This window comes from Manacus candei, unplaced genomic scaffold, assembly GCF_025592945.1.
Source record: "Manacus candei isolate 608988 ecotype Guabito, Panama unplaced genomic scaffold, ASM2559294v1 h1tg000028l, whole genome shotgun sequence".
In the NCBI taxonomy this organism is placed as follows: domain Eukaryota; kingdom Metazoa; phylum Chordata; class Aves; order Passeriformes; family Pipridae; genus Manacus; species Manacus candei.
This window is the reverse complement of record NW_026138076.1, coordinates 14655191-14673069: the sequence shown is the minus strand read 5'-3', so window position 1 is coordinate 14673069 and position 17879 is coordinate 14655191. Positions and strand designations below refer to the sequence as shown.

General features: G+C 35.7%; 1 protein-coding gene across 6 annotated transcripts in view; it reads right to left on the bottom strand.

Moving 5' to 3' along the window:
- FAT1 (FAT atypical cadherin 1) overlaps window positions 1-17879 on the bottom strand; it is a 106359-nt gene that overhangs the window by 60738 nt on the left and 27742 nt on the right. For all 6 annotated transcript variants that reach the window (XR_007905016.1, XM_051790761.1, XM_051790762.1 and 3 more), the window contains exon 3: window positions 7034-7348. Coding sequence is in view for 5 of the 6 variants with exons in the window: in XM_051790761.1 (XP_051646721.1) it covers window positions 7034-7348 (315 nt within the window). In the remaining variant the exon portion in view is untranslated. The remainder of the gene's footprint in view (window positions 1-7033; window positions 7349-17879) is intronic.

Sequence of the window (17879 nt, the reverse complement as noted above, 5' to 3'; positions counted from 1 at the left end):
AAGTAGTTTTTTGCAGAATTAAACTCTCCAATTGTATGTATATATAAACTTTCATCTACTCATGTAGCCCTCTGTGGCTGCAGGAGTTTAAAAAACATTTGGATTAATTTTGGTCACATTTTCGGTAAAGCTAAAGAAAAAAAAATCTGTTTTAGAGACAGTGTAATCAAATACTTCACTTTCTCTGCATGTGAGAGGTAAACAGCTGGGCACATGGAAGCTGCTACATATGCTTTGAGCTGTGTGACCTGAGTGAACAATAATTGAGCCTGGTATTGTTTGCCAGCTACAGAAGTTACAAGAACAATTTCAGCATTTGGAACTTTATTTAACTTCAAATCACATAAGCTTGCCATGTAGTAATACTGGTTTTATTCAAGTTCCAAAATATTACGTCAGTTGGGATTAAAACCCACAAGTAGTTAAACAACAAAGATTTCCTTTGTTAAAAGGAAGCCAATACTACTGTGCGGTCACTGGCCCTTCATTTCCTTACTAAGGAATTCTCCAGTGTTATCGGAAACCCATGGAAGTTGTTTGCAGCTGTGCCCATTTCCTATTTCACTTCAGTCTCCAAATCAGACAGATACACACACACACACAGACACACACAGATGATGCTTTAAAGGTTACTGGGTAAAACGCACAAGATAGAGTTATGTACTGACATGGGCTATCACTCAAATCTTCTGCTGAAATGCCCTATTCTAACATCCTTATCTAACTCCTATACCACAGGATTACTACTTTTGTCAAAGCAATGTCCATAGCATTCTCATAATAATACCAAAGTGCTTCATATACGAATTAATGCATCTTTACAGCACTCCCAAGCAATTAGATCATGCAATTATTTCTGGTTTACACCTGCAAAGCCTAAGTATGGGAAAATTAACAACTCAAAATTAATTTTGCTGCTCTCCTGTCCAGGTTGTGAACTCAAGCCTAGTTTTCAGAAGGACACATCATTTTCATTGCAAGTTTCATTAAAAGCATAGAAAGCATATGCAACAAGCATTTCTGCAAAGCTGACTCAAAATTGTTATATGGAGCAATACCAAGTACCTCCCTTCCTCACTTGCTATTATTGTTTTAGATTTCTAAAATAAGGTGTGACTTCTCGAGCAAATGTTTTTTACTATCCAACCCTGATTCCCTTGCCAAGCCATATCTGGTTGGTACAATCAATATAACAGAAGTCCTGGGGAAGTAGAAAGGAGCATACCAATTGGGCAAAAAGATGAAATTATTTCTAGCCCAAATATATGGGCAAGGCAATCCAAAAAGAGTACAAGGGTCTTCCCTGGCCCTGTACGAATACCTGTTTAGGATTCCATTTTCTTGCTCAGTAAGAATAAGGAGAGCTGGAACTCTGCCCTATGCAAGTGCAGATTTTCCCATTCCAATGCTCACACTGCCATTTGCAAGTCAGTATAAGCTTCTTTCAGCCATCTTAACTCAGCAATCTTTGAGATATTAATCATACAAAGCCTGTATCTTTAAGTAGCAGCCATACTTTAAAAACATGGCATGGCAAAACTATTACATCCATATGGACACTGATACAGAGTCTTGGGGAATTGCTGTCCTTTTCTTAGAGAGAGTTCAGCCTAATGGCTCTAGTTCTGCAGCAATTAAGGATGTTCTATTTCCATGTTTTATGACTTTATATGACTTGTTGAGTTGTTATTGTTGGTCAGTTAAAGGTGAATACCTTTCCTTTAATTTCACATGATGTTTTTGCCATGATTTATAGAATAAAGATAGAAGAAAAGTACAAAACAGAAAACAATGATAGGAAAAGAATTTGGTTGACAATGTCATTCTGGAGAATTTTAAGTATACATTTTAAATTGGTGAGCTAGTTTGCATACTACTCTTACAGTTCTTACTGGGTGAACAAAAAGCTCATATTTAACGTGTGCCCCACTCTCCTGTCCCAGATAGAGAGATTACATGTTTTGATTAAAAGCTTTTAGTAAAAGGAATACAATAACTGCCTCTCAAATTGACACGAACAGATCCATTTCTAAATGGTTAATCCAAATAGATTAGAAATTATATAATTATAATTCATAAACTCATAAATGTACGCTTATATACAATGGTATTATCAGCTATTACCAGTAAGTACCTGTTATACTTTCTCAAAGAATTACTGCAATCCTGCTATCAACTGTCATGCTTCCAATACTCCTCAAAAGCAAAAAAGCAAATTAAGATATTATATAACATGAAAGAATAAAAGGTGGGAAAAAAATAAATTTGTCCACTTAGTATGACTGTGTACATGTAAAACAGAAATATTCAGTACTTTAATCTAAACATTATCATATTCAATTGTATTTTGTAAAGACAACCATGGAATTTACACCAGTGATATGTAAAACTTTTCAGTCCCACAATTAGATTGGAGTTGAATCAGTAACTTTTAAGTGAAACAGCTCATTACTTGTTCCTTAAAGCATCCATTTTTTTTGTTAATTTAATTGCTTTCTCAGACAAAACATATCCAAATGCTTCCAATGAACTATGGAAACCAGCAACTATGAGTATTTTGGTAATTAAGATTCAGTGTCTTTGATCATGTTAAAAGGTAATTACAAAAGAAAAATACCATAATAGCTCACAAGCAAATAAACCACACCCACAAGCAACAGAAATACTACTAATTTCTATTACATGTACCAGAAAAAGCACTGTACACTGTGAGCTCCGAATCACAAAACCCAGAACTTGTTTACTATTATATAAACCTTTGCTTTACATGAGTGTTGCTAAATTTGCAATCCTTTTCTGAGCCTCAGTGCAATAGCTCTAGTGTTAAGTGCTGGGATTAACCACAGAGTCCCAGGATATGTTCAGAATAGCTGTCAAATTGTGTTCATCTCCTTCCACCTAAACATATTAACATGAATTGAAACTTTTCTGTTTTGTCAATTACTTCTGTATTTAATTACAATCTATTTGGCAAGAAGTTATACACATATAAAGTAGTTACCATAATTTAAATGTTTGTCTACAGTTGGGTTTAGATTGAGCATGAAAGTTGTGTGATCAGTCTTTGTTCTAATTCTTTCCTGCAAACAATATGATAACTGTTTTAATTCTACCTGAACAGCTCATATGTACAGCCATTTCTTTTCACTACATGGAAACTCCAAAGCTAAAGTAAATGGTATTTCATTTGCTTTAATGAAAGGTCCAGTATATGTGAAAAGATTACAAAATGTCCTGTGATGTACTGTGTTATATATCCTGCTCGAAGAAGTGAAACACCATGCAAAAAAAAACTAGCAGTGTTTCTTGAACTAAGTTATTTTATAATTATTTAAAATATAAAAGATGTTTTGAAGTGTCAGTGAAGATTTACTGAAGGTGATACTTGGAAACTGATTGCTGTAAGAAGCACGCAGATACTACTTCAGCTTAAGTACTACTTCAGCTTAAAAATTCAGTATTATTGTACAAAGTATTATTGTACACACACATCTTAGTTTGGAGACTATAAAATTCTAGAATGAATTAGCTACTTCAGGAGAACAGAATGCGTTCTGTTACACGTTACATGTATGTTGTTGCTATTTATAATCTGTATTACTACTATGAGTAGGTTCCAGCCATGGACCATTACTTTAAATTTTATAAAGAGAAAGAAAATGATGGATCCTTGAGGTGGAGAAGAGACAATAACACATTACCATCTAATATATATTTTTAACATTCACCACATATTTTAACGCTAGCTTTTACTTGACTCAGATGCCATTTCAGTGGCAATTTGCCTTTGGGGATGCACAGCAACACATGCTTTTAAATCTTACTGCCACATTCAATGTTACAATGGGATACAGTGAAAGACTTGATTCATATTCCAGCCCTATCTCCCCCGGGGTTAGAAGGGAAATCTGGGGCCATGTGAAGGTTTCTCTTCCTTTTACAAACAAACACCTTACAGTACAATAACCTCACAAGGCCCAACAATGGTAACATACTCACATAAGCAAACAAGAAGGAATTTGATCTCTCCAATTCTAGTCAAATGTACTCTTCAGCTGAGCCCTATTTTAATTAATCAAGGGAGATAAAATACATAACTACAGTGATAACTAGTGTCTTTTAAAGTGTTTTTTTCAACTCCTTAACATGTCAATCCTAGTGAAAGCACTTTCACTCCAAATAAAACCTATTCAGGTTAAATGTATTTTATTTCCAATAGACAGAAGAGAGACTTGAGAAGTTACAAACCTGATAACTTCAGTCAAAACTCATCTTGACCACTATGTTAGTGCCCACTGCAGACTGACAGTTGCAAACTGAGCATGTACAGCAAAAACAGCCCATTAGACTGCACAAAATCCCGGGTCCTGTTTAATGGGAAGACTATATATTTGAGTTAGCTATTTAATATCTATTGAACTTATTTGACTGCACTCTGGGAATACAACAGAAGCCACTCAAAGAGGATTCCCTTCTCTGTCCTGCCCATCTTTTCTCTTTCCCTCCTGCCTATGTTTAATATCTCTATCTAGCATTACAACTGTAGCTGTCGTAGACACCAATGAAGGGTGGCAATGAAGGGTAATATGAATGGTGCATGATAGGTGAATACCTGCCCCTGTGACTTTAATTATATTGGGGGGGGGGGGGAAATTCTACAGCTGAATATAAATCAGAGGGAGATTCTTTTCTTCTCAGTGCTTGTGTCCTGCAATATAATTAGTTCATTATTTTCAGTTATCCTTTTTTGGTTTTAATACTGAGCTGAGAAGGACTGCTCGCTTCTACGGTATGCATGCCACAAGAAAGTCAGGTAAGAAACTCTTGACAGAAAATCTTTATTACTTTTCTATTAAGTGTTCCTTTTCACGTCACCTTCTAGTGTGTTGGGTTCCCTCAAGGTCCCTTTCTATCATAAATGAGATTGGCAGTAAGCTACTGACGTGGAAAACTACAAACTCTGTCTGAAGACAAGTCACAATCTCCCAATGCCCTAATTCTTCCATCCATTAAATAGGAATAAAGATGTTTCTTTATCTCAAAACTTCAGCAAGGGAGGCACGCAAGTGCCTTTTTCCAAATCACATTTTGGAAAATGCTGCATAATGATACAGAAAGCTGAAAGGGATAGGAAAGAACCAGAAAAAAAGAGGAAGATAAAACAAGGTACAGGAAAATTAAGGACAGAGCAACCAAAAATAGTTGGCCAATTATATACAATAAAGAATAAATGAATGTAGGTAGTGTTTATGTTCACTTGCAATTTGAATACTGCAGTCACTTAGTTCTTCCCAGGCAACTCAAAGGCAATTTCATTCCTATTTTTATCAGTATTAGCAATGGAGACAAGAAGAAAGATCAACGTAGCAGACAAAAAATCTTTACAAAATCCTTTCAAAATCAGACATGGTGAGGAAGTGGACAGAAAAGATTTTTTTTTTCCTTTTACATCATGTAAAATGAGAGAAAACAGAGACACAGAGAAAAACAAATAAAAAATAAAGCACACAGTTTAGACTGCAGTTGAATTTTTATCGTTTTACTTCTCCGGCTGCCTTCTTCATAAAACCAACACTCTGTCAATTTAGTATTTAGGCTTTAACTATGCTAAAGATCTTCTGTTGCTATAGCCATTTCATATGTCTCTCTTGGCAGTACCTTCACAAGCAGATGCAGCACATGCTGACAAAGAAGTTATTGTCAGAAATAACCCAAATAACATACCTGTGTTTGCCCTCAGAGCTTTGCTGACACAGCAATTACAGCTGATAGAGCACATAAGTCTCTCATACCCTGAGCCAACATAACTACGAAACAGAATGAAGGCCATAATGTCAACCCAGCCTTCAAAACATACTTTTCACTACATTTTTGCTCCTTTGAATCCCCCTAAGTTCCCTCCATGAATGAGCAAGAGTTAAATTAATATGGCTCCCTTTTACTTACTGGGTTTATTACAGATTAAAGTCACTCTCTACACCTTTACAGCACCTCTAATCTAAAAATCTCTGAATTGCGAGAAAAAAAAATCTGGCTGAGTGAATCAAAAGCATCTCTCATAATTTTTTCTGTGAAATAATACCTAAACACAACATATGAAAAGCTAAGCTGTGCCCAAATCGGCAAAATATTATTCAAATAAAACAAAGCTTTTCCTTACTCTTAAAAAGGATCTGTGGGAAAACCATCCAGTATATGTATTACTTTTTCTACGCTCATTCAGAAGCAAGGGATTGTAGGCAACTCTTACAATGTTTTCAAAATTGCTGTGTAGCTTCAGTTAAGACTGATTATTTTATTTGTTTCCTGTATCTCTCCGCTACACACATTTCAGTACTCACAATTCAGGTACTAAAAGGTTATTTGGATCTTATATTTGTACTCTCCTGTTAAAAACTCGGTGTGTTTTTTCTGAAGCTTTCCAAACAACCACTAAACCACTCTTTCTTTTCATTATATAACAACCATTTCTGAAAATTATCTTCCAGATTTTGTTTTTCTTACACCAGCAACAGTTTCTTAAGAAGTAAGTCCCTTTTGACTGTGGGACAAGTGAGTTTGATGCTAATAAATGGCTTATTTTGCTTAGACTAAGACTACCTCACCCACACCAAAAAAAAAGAAAAAAAGCCTGACAAAAAACCTCTACATGAAGCTTTGAAGACTGAGACTGCGAAAACCAATGTGGATGAAACTAAGCTAAAATATGTATTTTTACTGTATATTTACTGCACTACAAAAGCAAATGGACGTTGACCAGTCTAGAGTGGAGCTACTCGGAACCAAGCCTTTACAAAACACGCATGATGTTGATGTCAAGTACTTTGAACCAAGTGCTTCACTCTCAAATCCTCTTCCACATGTTTGTATAACTTACTAATATTGGCACAGCCCAAGATACTAGGTTAACTCTAACTATTGTGAAAGCTTGTTTACAATGTTAAATCAAAGATCTTGATTTTATCTGATTTATGTATTTATGCAAATACACTAATTTATTAATACATAAAATAAAACACTGTATTGTACTTACCAGTTTTGGGGTTTATTGAGAAGAATCCTTGTGGATTTCCACTTGTAATCTTGTAGGTTAATTTTTCACTTGAGCTAGAATCTGGATCAAATGCTTCAATCTGAATAACAGATACATCTTTAGGGGAATTTTCCATGACCTCTGGGTAATAAACTGGCTCTGTGGTCTGAGGAGCATTATCATTAACATCCCCAACTTCTATGTAGATTTCAATGAAAGATGATAAAGGCACAACACCTTGGTCTGTTGCATAAACAGTTAACCAGTAATGTGAAGTAGTCTCTCGATCCAGGCGGTCTGCAGTCTCAATAATACCTGTTTAATAGGAAGAAAGAGAAGTAGAAAATGCCCAATAAATATGCAGAAATGTATAAAAATAGAGTAAGCAACAAGTTTAAATAAATGAATAAATAAAAATGAATACAAGTTCAAAATAACCACCATTGATTCTAAAATATGTGTTAATATACACAGACAAAAATACTAAGGCTAACCCAAAGCTAAAAGAAATAAAACATCAATTCTCAGCAATTATGCATTACATATTAAATCAATAAATTACTTGATTTCCTTTCCAAAATCCTTTGAAATTTATCAGACTAGTTAACACTATTCATAAAAGTTATTTTGCTTAAAAGATTAAATCGAATGTGTAATTCACAACCTTTTGGGACCTGAATGACCCTCTTTACTCATCAGTGAATATAGTAAATTTTGTATCATATTAAACTACCTGATTTAGATGCCAAATTCTTGAACTGTTTACCATTATACATATTAATGAGCAAATACTTAAATGTGAAAAATTATTATGAACCTTCTTAGTGTGCTGATTTACGTTCACTCAAACTTCACAGAAAAGAAAATAAAAATTAACCTTTGTAGCATTAGGACTAACCAATGGCTGCCATTACTTTGGCAATGGAAAGCAGCAAAAAAGAGCAAAAATCTGCTCAATCTTACACACATAAAATTAACTACAAATTAAGGAACAGCTACACAATTCACAAACCTAATAAAAAATCTGTCTGTTGAACCTATAGAATCACAGAATCATAGAATCAGCTGGGTTGGAAGGGACCTCTGAGATCATCAAGTCCAACCCTTGATCCAACATTGCTGTGGTTACTAGACCATGGCACTCAGTGCACATCCAGTCTCATCTTAAAAACCTCCAGGGACGGAGAATCCAACACTTCCCTGGGTAGCCCATTCCAATGTCTGATTATCCTCTCTGTAAAGAAATTCTTCCTAATATCTAACCTAAACCTCCCCCAGCCCTCTTGTCTTGCTGATAGCTGCCTGGGAGAAGAAACCAACCCCCACCTGGCTACAACCTCCTTTCAGGGAGTTGTAGAGAGTGATGAGGTCTCTCCTGAGCCTCCTCTTCTCCAGGCTAAACAGCCCCAGCTCCCTCAGCCTCTCCTCATAGGACTTGTGCTTGAGTCCCTTCACCAGCCTAGTTGCCCTCCTCTGGACCTGCTCCAGGACCTCAATATCCTTCCTGAACTGAGGGGCCCAGAACTGGACACAGTACTCCAGGCGTGGCCTCACCAGTGCTGAGTACAGGAGATTATCTAAGCCAGAACTCACTGAAGAATTTATCCACTGTGAGGAAATACAACTTTATTTTTATAAGCAGCTTACTCTACAGGTACAGCCGTAACATGCACATGTCAAAAAGGTACATAACGTGGTGTAATTGCTATGATGGGGGGGAAGAATATTAAACGGATTCATTGAGCTATGGCACAAAAAACTCATCCAGTCTCTTCTACAGCTTGTCTTGGTTTAAGATATTTTTTAAACAGAACTTAAAATCAATCTGATACATGCTAGGATGAGGAACAGAGCAAGCCCTTGCAATCACTTCAGTGGAAATTTTGAAGGGCTTTGTCACGGCTCTTACTGTTTGTTATACTGACGTACAGGCCTGATCGGGATTGTAGCCAAGATGAGTCAAACTATCACCATGACAGCCAGTTCTGGACTCTGGATAAAGCCACATAAAGTGACTATGCATGATGTGGCACTTCTTCTGAGCTCATTTACTTCACACAGATATCTATCTATATATATGTATATTCCCCATCAGTATAATAGGACCTCAACAAAACTATGCCACTGTGTTTCCACAGGAGTTCTTCAGGAGAGGAATTAACTAAGTATTGTGTTCTTCACACACTACAGACATGTTTTTTTAATGCATTATACTGGCTGAGGAAAATATTAAGCAATTACTCATCTATTCATTACTTTTTTGCCTTGTGGGAAGCTGCATAAAGATCTGATAAGGATAGTTTAAAATTTTAAGATGTCAATAAGATCACTTTAGAAGGGCTGGAGGGAATAGAATCTAATGTTTAGACCTGCAAAATACTCATATATAGCATTTCAAGCAACATAGCATTACAGAACTACCACCAGATGTCAGTGTGGAAATTGGTTTAATATAGTATCAAAGGCTACAGAACTGGAATAAAAAGGAGGGCAAAGCATTTTCAAATATACACGCATTACATGCAGTCTACAAAAGTTTTCCTGAAAGCAAACTAGCGGCTTTGTAATTTCCATTTTTATTTTTTGCAGAACAACATCAGCAGCAACTAAGCTCTGGTTTATATTGATATTTTACATTTCCAGTCTCTCTGCCTCAGTATCTATATTTTGTTTGATGGCAGTTTTACTATTAAAACAAACAAACAAACAAATCCTATCCAGTAGTCACTGGATTTGTGCTGTGGTTACCTGGACACACAGCCTTGAGCACCCAGTTACCTGGATTCTACTTTTGTAACTCATGTTACACCTTTTGCACCTTTCTAGTTCAGCCAAGAGACTTGCTTAAGAGTAAATAAATTTGTTACTTACTGTGGCCTCACTTCTAAACCTAAATGCTGGATGTGGCATACAAGTAGTTCATCTTAAATCTGGGTGGATTCCATGCATGCCTTGGAAAATTCTGTAAAACCTTCATGTCCTACCAAACACAAGACTAGACTGTAATTACCTTTTAGCAAGGCTGCCAGCAATGCTGCTCTATTGCTTGTGATTCGTGCAGAAAAGAGTGGGCAGGCTTATGTGCCAAACAGAGCAACTGTTTTCATTTTACACGTCCTGCTTTCTTAACAGTAGCTGCATCAGAAGTGGCAGATTAATTTTAAGATAGCCCTGACTGATTTTAAAGAAAGATAAAAAGAGACTCTTGTGGAAATGAAGCTCTCCTCCTGCAATCGGCTCACCTAACATTTACAAATTCTACCTCCTTAGTTATCAAAGCCTACCTCAAGGAAAAAGAAGTCTGAAGCTATTTTGCTTTTGTAGAGTGTCAGTTCTTAAGTGTCCATTCTCTTAAGTCACATACTTCAAAAGGGATAAAGGGGAAAAAAGTACCATACCAAAAATAACGGTATCTCAAAAAGAAATATGTGAAAAGACTATAGGGATAGTGACTAACAGTATGATACAGCATACATGAGCAACTTTATCTTCTGGTTACTCTTTAATTTTAAATTAGATCTGCATATATAATGCTATTTCCGTATATTTTAAATTGGCTTTTGCAGGAATGTTCAATGAAATGGTCTGACGGACCAATGAATGGTCTGATCAGCTGACCACTGAAAAAATTACGCAACACAACTCTTTATCCAACACAGCAGCTCTGGTTTTCAGAATGACTCAGATTTTCTACAGGGTCATTCACACTTTAAGCATGCATTAGTCAAAGTAACATGAAATCTCATTATTTTTTCATTTTTCTCACATCTCTCACCCAACAGGTCCTGAACTGTTGGATGAGAATTTTTACTCGATGTGCCCTTTATAATTCCAAACTGAAATAGAAAGCATCCAGGCAAACAATTTTATGATCAGTCAGCTATGCAAAAATGTCTACCTAACAAACTGTTTAACACTAATCAACAGATTAATTCTCGAATGAACTTTTTTTAGACGCATAAAGGGTACTTAAAAAAACAGTTTAAAATAGATGGAAGTAGACAGGTATGTGTATGCAAGTTTGGAAACTCATATTTGTGGATGGTCCTTCCCTGGCAGCGTTCAAGTCTGGCTTTCTTTGAGCAACCTGGTGTAGCAGAAGGCGCCCCTGCCCATGGGTGGGGTGTGGAAGTAGATGATCATTAAGGTTCCTTCCAACTCAAACCATTCTACAATTCTATCATAGATAAGTGGATTACTTAGACAATATCAAAAATGGAGACTCAAAATAGCATTCCTGAATTATAAAAGCTATGCAAAAGGGAACGGGAAGATAGGGAGAAAAAGCTTGCCTTCACCCCTCACACACTGAGGGGGGCGGAGGAGAGGCCACCACACCTAGTTCTCCTTCATCGCTCAAAGCTGCAGGAATGGCGAGGGAAGTCATGGATGGTTTATTAATATGACTCAGCTTTCTTCCTGTTGTTTCCACCCAGCAATAAAATGGAATAGATAACAATCCAGTACATGCATCTAGGGGTGGGGGAAAGCTCTGACTACCAAAACTTGAATTTCTTCTGGTTCTACATCAGCATTTATGTTACAAAACACAATCAAAACTAAATGCACATAACTGTATGGAGTACTTAGGAGTACTGTCCCCTTTAGTGCTACTGTACAACCTGACCTTACATCAGTAATTACAAAACATAATCCTATTGTCATTACTCTAGTTGAAATTGCTCCTGCTTCTGCAAGTTTAACACTAAATTTTTCCTAATTTTGCTTATGAGAACACTAATAACTTCATCTTTAATTTCTATGCAACAGTAATGAATATAAATGCGTGTAAACTTCAGTTGTCTACTATACCTTCTAAAGAACATAATCTCAGAATGTAACTGATTCCTTTTTTTTTTTAAACAAAGATAATGATCATTCTCCTACCAAACCACAGGTATAGAACCAGTCATTGCTTGGTGTGTCAATTTTCTGCTTTTGCAAATGCTGACTATAGTGGCCTATTTTACATGTATGCGCTGTCTGAAAGCCAGCACTCAGCGCTCAAGGAGTTTATAAATTCAAAGACAAATAACAGAACAGTTTTAAGTAAGAGTTAATTTGTTTTAATCTTGCAGTCATCTAGATCCATTAAAATGGTGATACATATCATCAGTTTCAACAACATATTTTGGCTCCTAGAAAATATTTTCTTGTTTTTCTTCCAGTGGCGCAAAGCACATTCAGGGAGTACAGCTCAAATTCCTCTATTAGATCTTCTATGCTGTAAAAGCTCAGTTTCTGCTCCAATTCTTCACCCATTCACAGAAAATCTTTAATCATCCAATTTCCCATCCATGCCCAAACACTGAAGCAATCTGGTAATTTTAACTTTTACAAACCATTTGCTTTTTATATGGCAAGATAAGTAGAGAAATCTTATACCAGAGAATCTTTAGCATGTATGGTAATCCCAAAGACTTGTAAAAATTATTGTTCAAAAAATACAGTGAAGTGAGGATTTCAAAAACATTTTTCACTTGACTGGATATGCAATCTTGAAGCCCTTCAGGTAGTCAGGATAAAAAGAAATTCAAATTCAGTCGCTAACCGCCAGAGGGGAGTGCAAAAGTTGCAATGTTTCTGAGTCATCTGCAAGGGGTCATCAGAGCTGATTTCATAATATTCATGTCTGAAATTTTAGGCTACATATTGTTTCCTCTTGATGCAATAAGACTTTTCTACCAATCTCATTAAAAGAAGGCAAAATTTCTAAGTGAACACTATAGAATAGAATTTGGACAGAACTTAATGTGGAGGAACAGGATGGTTTTTGAATACAGAAAATGAGGAAAAATCAACACATTAACCCCACTGTCAACAAGAATCAACATTTCTTCCAATTTAAATTGACAACCCAAGTCACTACAACCAAAATCACTCTTAAAAACAGAAATAAAACACAAAAATCCACCTCAAATCTGACAGTCTTACGTATGCCAATTCTATCTAATTAACAAATGCTCAAACTATAATACTCCCAATTCCCAGGGATGATCCTCCTTAAGTGTGATTATCCATGGGAACTCTAATTAACAATATTAATGATTCTGTAATGGAAATCAAAATCAGCAATCATTTCTCAGCAAAGCATGAAAATGCACTTTAGCAGAATTTGCCCTGAGAGTGACATTTGAAACATACTAAAAGAAATCCCTGGTCTGGAACACGATGCTTGAAATCTGATTACAAAGTCAATTAATCTAACTTTTAATAAGCTCGGCAAATCAAAAAGCTTCTTCAGCTGCTTTAAAAGCAATTGGGGGAGAAGGAAAGGCAGTATTTTAAGAATTTCATGAACAAAAGTTTTGATCAAATATGACCTTCAATGAACAACCAATTCAAATCAAAGTTCTAAAAGCCAGTGGATTAAACCTGTTATAAACAGAGAGGCCTGCTGTCCCTCAATGGCATAAGTCTGCCAACACGCCAATCCAGACTGCAACTTTGTCCTGAATTCTAAACAAACAGTAAGTCTCTGCAGGGTAAACTATCACTAAGGCCTCCCCAACCTTTTGAATTAAAGATAAAATTGGGGGAAATGCTCGGCACACACTGCAGTTTACTACTAGAATCTCTGCTACCTCTAGATAAGCAGCATGTATTTTCCATAAAGTTCTTAATATTTATGGAATTATCTTTTTATGTGAACAAGGGCCAAAGAACCCCAGCTCCCAGAAGTTTACAGTTCTTCTAGACAAATTTCTGCTTTACATTTTGTGAAACTTTCCTTAGTTTTTGTTAAAACAAGGAAAGAATCACATCAGCCTTGTTGATTAGAGGTTTGCCTGTTTGTTTTTTTAAGTAAATTCTTATTTAATATAATACTGTCATGCTTTGGCTTCTAATGTTAAACAAGTCAGAACAGACAGTTTTCAGGTTGTTACTAAAATCTCCACACTTGCACAGCCAGATTAGGCCAGAAAAACAAAGACTATTTACAAAGCTGGTGTTTTCCGCTTCATTTTTATTTCTGCTCATTTATTTAAAATAGTATCTATTCTAACCAATACTTTGCCTCTTAGTGCAAGTTAGTGACAGTGCATTTCTTCAGCACTATCCAGATCAAACACAGATGAACACAGAGGACTTCCTTGGCAGACTTCTTGTTCCTATTCATCTCTTCTTATATGTTTTGTTTTTCTTAGATTTTTTTCTTAGATTACTACCTACCATGACACGATAAGTATTTTTCTGAGCTGTATGAATACAGAGGCTATAGTGGAGCTGACAGGATTAAAAAAACCAAAAACACCACCCAAAAAACCCCAACAAACCAGGAAAGAGCATCTAGCATAGGAGAAGATGCAGTGCTTGTCTGCTTCTCAGCAGTCCTCAAAGGCCTTAAACACAAACATATCCATACTCTTTTGTCCTCCTTTTCCCCCTGAGTAACTTCTAGAGGCACAGTCAAATCAGGACAGTTGGCAAGTGCAACACACTGTGTTCCTGTGTGTTACGCATGGGGTTTCGGGGTGTTTTTTTCTCCACGTTTTTTCTTGTCAGAAATGCTAAGAAAAAGCAATGTAACTTGAAAAAAAAAGAGTTAATTTATTAATAATTATGGCATCCAGACTCACAACATAAATCAGACTACAGCAGACTGGAGTGCACTATTTACAAGTACTACACCGATCTGTAGTACTAGTAAAAACTGTGATTCTAGTACTAATTGTGGCTGGTATCACAGTTCAGATTTCTTCTACTTTTACAGCAATTGAAAAAAAATATTTCTGTGTTTCTGTTAACTTCTCAACTTTCTGATAACTTCTAGCTATCACTATAGTCTTGAAGCAGCAGCCAAGTACAGTTACAATCCTACATGTCATTTTATAAATTGAAGGTTTTGAAACATGTAACTCTATGGAACTTTGAAGAAAAAAATTACTTTTCCCCTGAGGCTGCTGAGCTACTGTAACTGAGGCCTCTACCAAACACCAGTGTGTACAAGACAACTAAGCCTTAAACCCACTGTTCTTCTAAAGTAGCATCCCATGCTAATGTCAACAAAATTTAATATTATTTGATCAGTCAGGTAACAAGCACTTAGTAAAACCAAAATGAAGACAGCACAATATCACACCAGACTTAATTCTACACAAACCAACTATTCTTAAGCACTGAAAATTTCATGTATGTCCTGCCACAGAGACAATGAACTATTCAGTACTTAAATTATTGGCGGAAAAGACCAAAATCTCCATCCTGTGAACTCCTTGAAACAATCTCCTAAAGAAGGAATGGAATTCCTTTTGCAGAAGCGATATGTCAGCTTGTCCATTCTATAAACATGTCAGAATGCCAAGAGAAGCACTGCACTCTTAAAATACTAAAGACATGTGGCAGGCAGTGTGAACTTTTAAAAAGCACATACAATCTCTTTTTTAAGAGAAGCAATATTTTTGACAAATAAACTGAGCTGGAAAAGTGCTAGCCTGACTTTTATCACATGTGCACTTTGAACAGGAAGCATTATGTGATTATGACTCTATGGAACAAAGTGAAAAAGCCACCCAGAGAAATATGATTTGCTCTTCAGCTGCATAGCAACTTAAAGCTTATCACTGACAATGCAAGCTACTCACATATCAGACTTCTTATATCTCAAGATTCACAGACTAAACTATACTGTTTCAGAATATAAATAATCCTTGGTTGCAGCCCCGAAGGAGAGCAGAAAGTTCTAGCAACTATTGCTTGGCACTTAATCATACATGAACAAGAGGTGTTCACTGCTTTTCTCTCTCTCCTCTTCTCCAGGAGCATTAATTAGGTACAGCTAGAAAGACTGTAACCTGGCAACAAACCATTGATATTGTGTTTTGCATACCTCAAAGAATTCGGGTGACTTGTTTGCAAACATGTCTGAGGAATATGAATGAATCAGTTATGCACAATTTAGTTTGAAATAGTTTCATTTTTTCTTTTTAACCATTCAGTGATTCTTCTATTTTGCCTAATCTGAATCTTAAATTAACACATTCTGATTTATTTTTTAAATAATTTGGTGGTTTTACCTTTTACATGCATCCTGGTTAACTGTACTTTAATATTAGAAACAAAACAAACAAACAAACAAACAAAAATAAACTAAACCACACCCCATACAAGCCTTGAAAGAGTCAGTAGCAAATTATATTTGCGGCTACAGAGTTACAATTTTCATATACACCCCAAGAATCTTTCAGTAATATCATCTAAAATATGTCATCAATATAAATGTTCCTTCTAATAGTTACAGCAAGTCACATATATTTTACAGCTTTTACACATTTAACATTCAGTAAGTTTCTACATGGTGCTTTTAATGCACATATATATATACACATATATATATATATATACACGTAATGTTTTTTTCTTTAGAAGAAAGGCAATGAAAAGCTTAATCTTTACAATTTTGGGTTCAGAGAAAGCACAGGAAAAATTTAACTCAGGAAAAGCTATAAAAAAAATACTTAAAATAAGTCAAAAGGCAGATTCTGGAAAATTTAATTAAATTTTATTTATAGCACTTTGAAATAGAAAGCTACACACATTTCTAGTTGTGTCTTGTACTACCAGCTGAGAAATCATGCTTAGCTGGGACTGTTAAATAGAAAGCAACTCTTGTTGCTATTTCAAGGACAAATTGCTCCTTTTCTAACAAGTCAAGGCTTAGAAAGTTTCAAGTAAAATCATTATCAGTATCAGCAAGTTGATGAAACTGTAGCAGTTGCAAGACCTTCAAACATGTCGAGTCCATCATTGCTTGCCCTCTTTTCAGGGACCAGTTCTGGGAGAGGGAAGGGAAAGAATGTCACTGCAGACCATATCTGGTTTCTAGAGCATGTAGAAACCACCCTTAACAGAGTATAGGAACCATCATCAGCAAAACAGATTTGAAATTTTAACTAAACAAAACCAAACTGAACAAAGCAAAACCTCAATAATAATAAAATAATTATGTGTTTTATTTGTCAAATTTAACTTCACTGAAGTGTCTGGATGTAGTGAAGTATATAGCCAAATCCAGTTTTGCAGCAATATCTAAGTAAATCTGATATTAGCACAAGCTTTCAAAACTTCCCAAATTCCATTTTAAAACCTACTGTACTTCAATTTAAACAATTTCTGTATATGACACCAATGGAACAACCACACAAGTAGTTAGTGAAACAATCAGATACTATCAGTGTCCAGTCAAATCTGTCTCACTTCTGTAAATGCACAGAAAGTTATTGATGCATTTTCTGTAAAACACTTTTTGGGGACAAAAACTTGGCATCCAGAGAGACCAGCATGTGTTCAAATCCAAACTTTGACATGCATCACTTCCGTGCTATGAACATACGGTAGTAATTTGAATTATGTTCAAGTGGAAGGAGAGAGGGTCACTATTGATCTCTGCTACATGCAGCTTACACGCCAGGTAGGTACAGAGAGATTTGAAGAAATACAGAATATTCAACAGTTAAGAGTAACTCTGCCTTAAATAAACCTCTAGAGATAGCACAAAGACTTAGAAGCAAAGACGTGCATAGTTAAAGCTCTACACCAAACAAAGACTGTATTTTAAAAAACTGAGAAAACACGTTCTTCACATCTTAGTTAAATGGGTGAAGTAGAATAAAAATGAGGGGGAAAAAAGAATTGTAAATAATTAGATGCAGTAACACTTCAACTTCCAGTTGCTACCACATTGCTTTCTGCACATTTGTAAAAAAAAAAAAAAAGTCAAGTGAATAGAAAACACAATATTTAGACCATATATAAAATGAAAAAGTTCTGAAAATATGTTCTTAAAATTGTCTACATAAAATATTATGTCCAGAAACTATGATTCAGTACTAGATAGTCTAGGTTA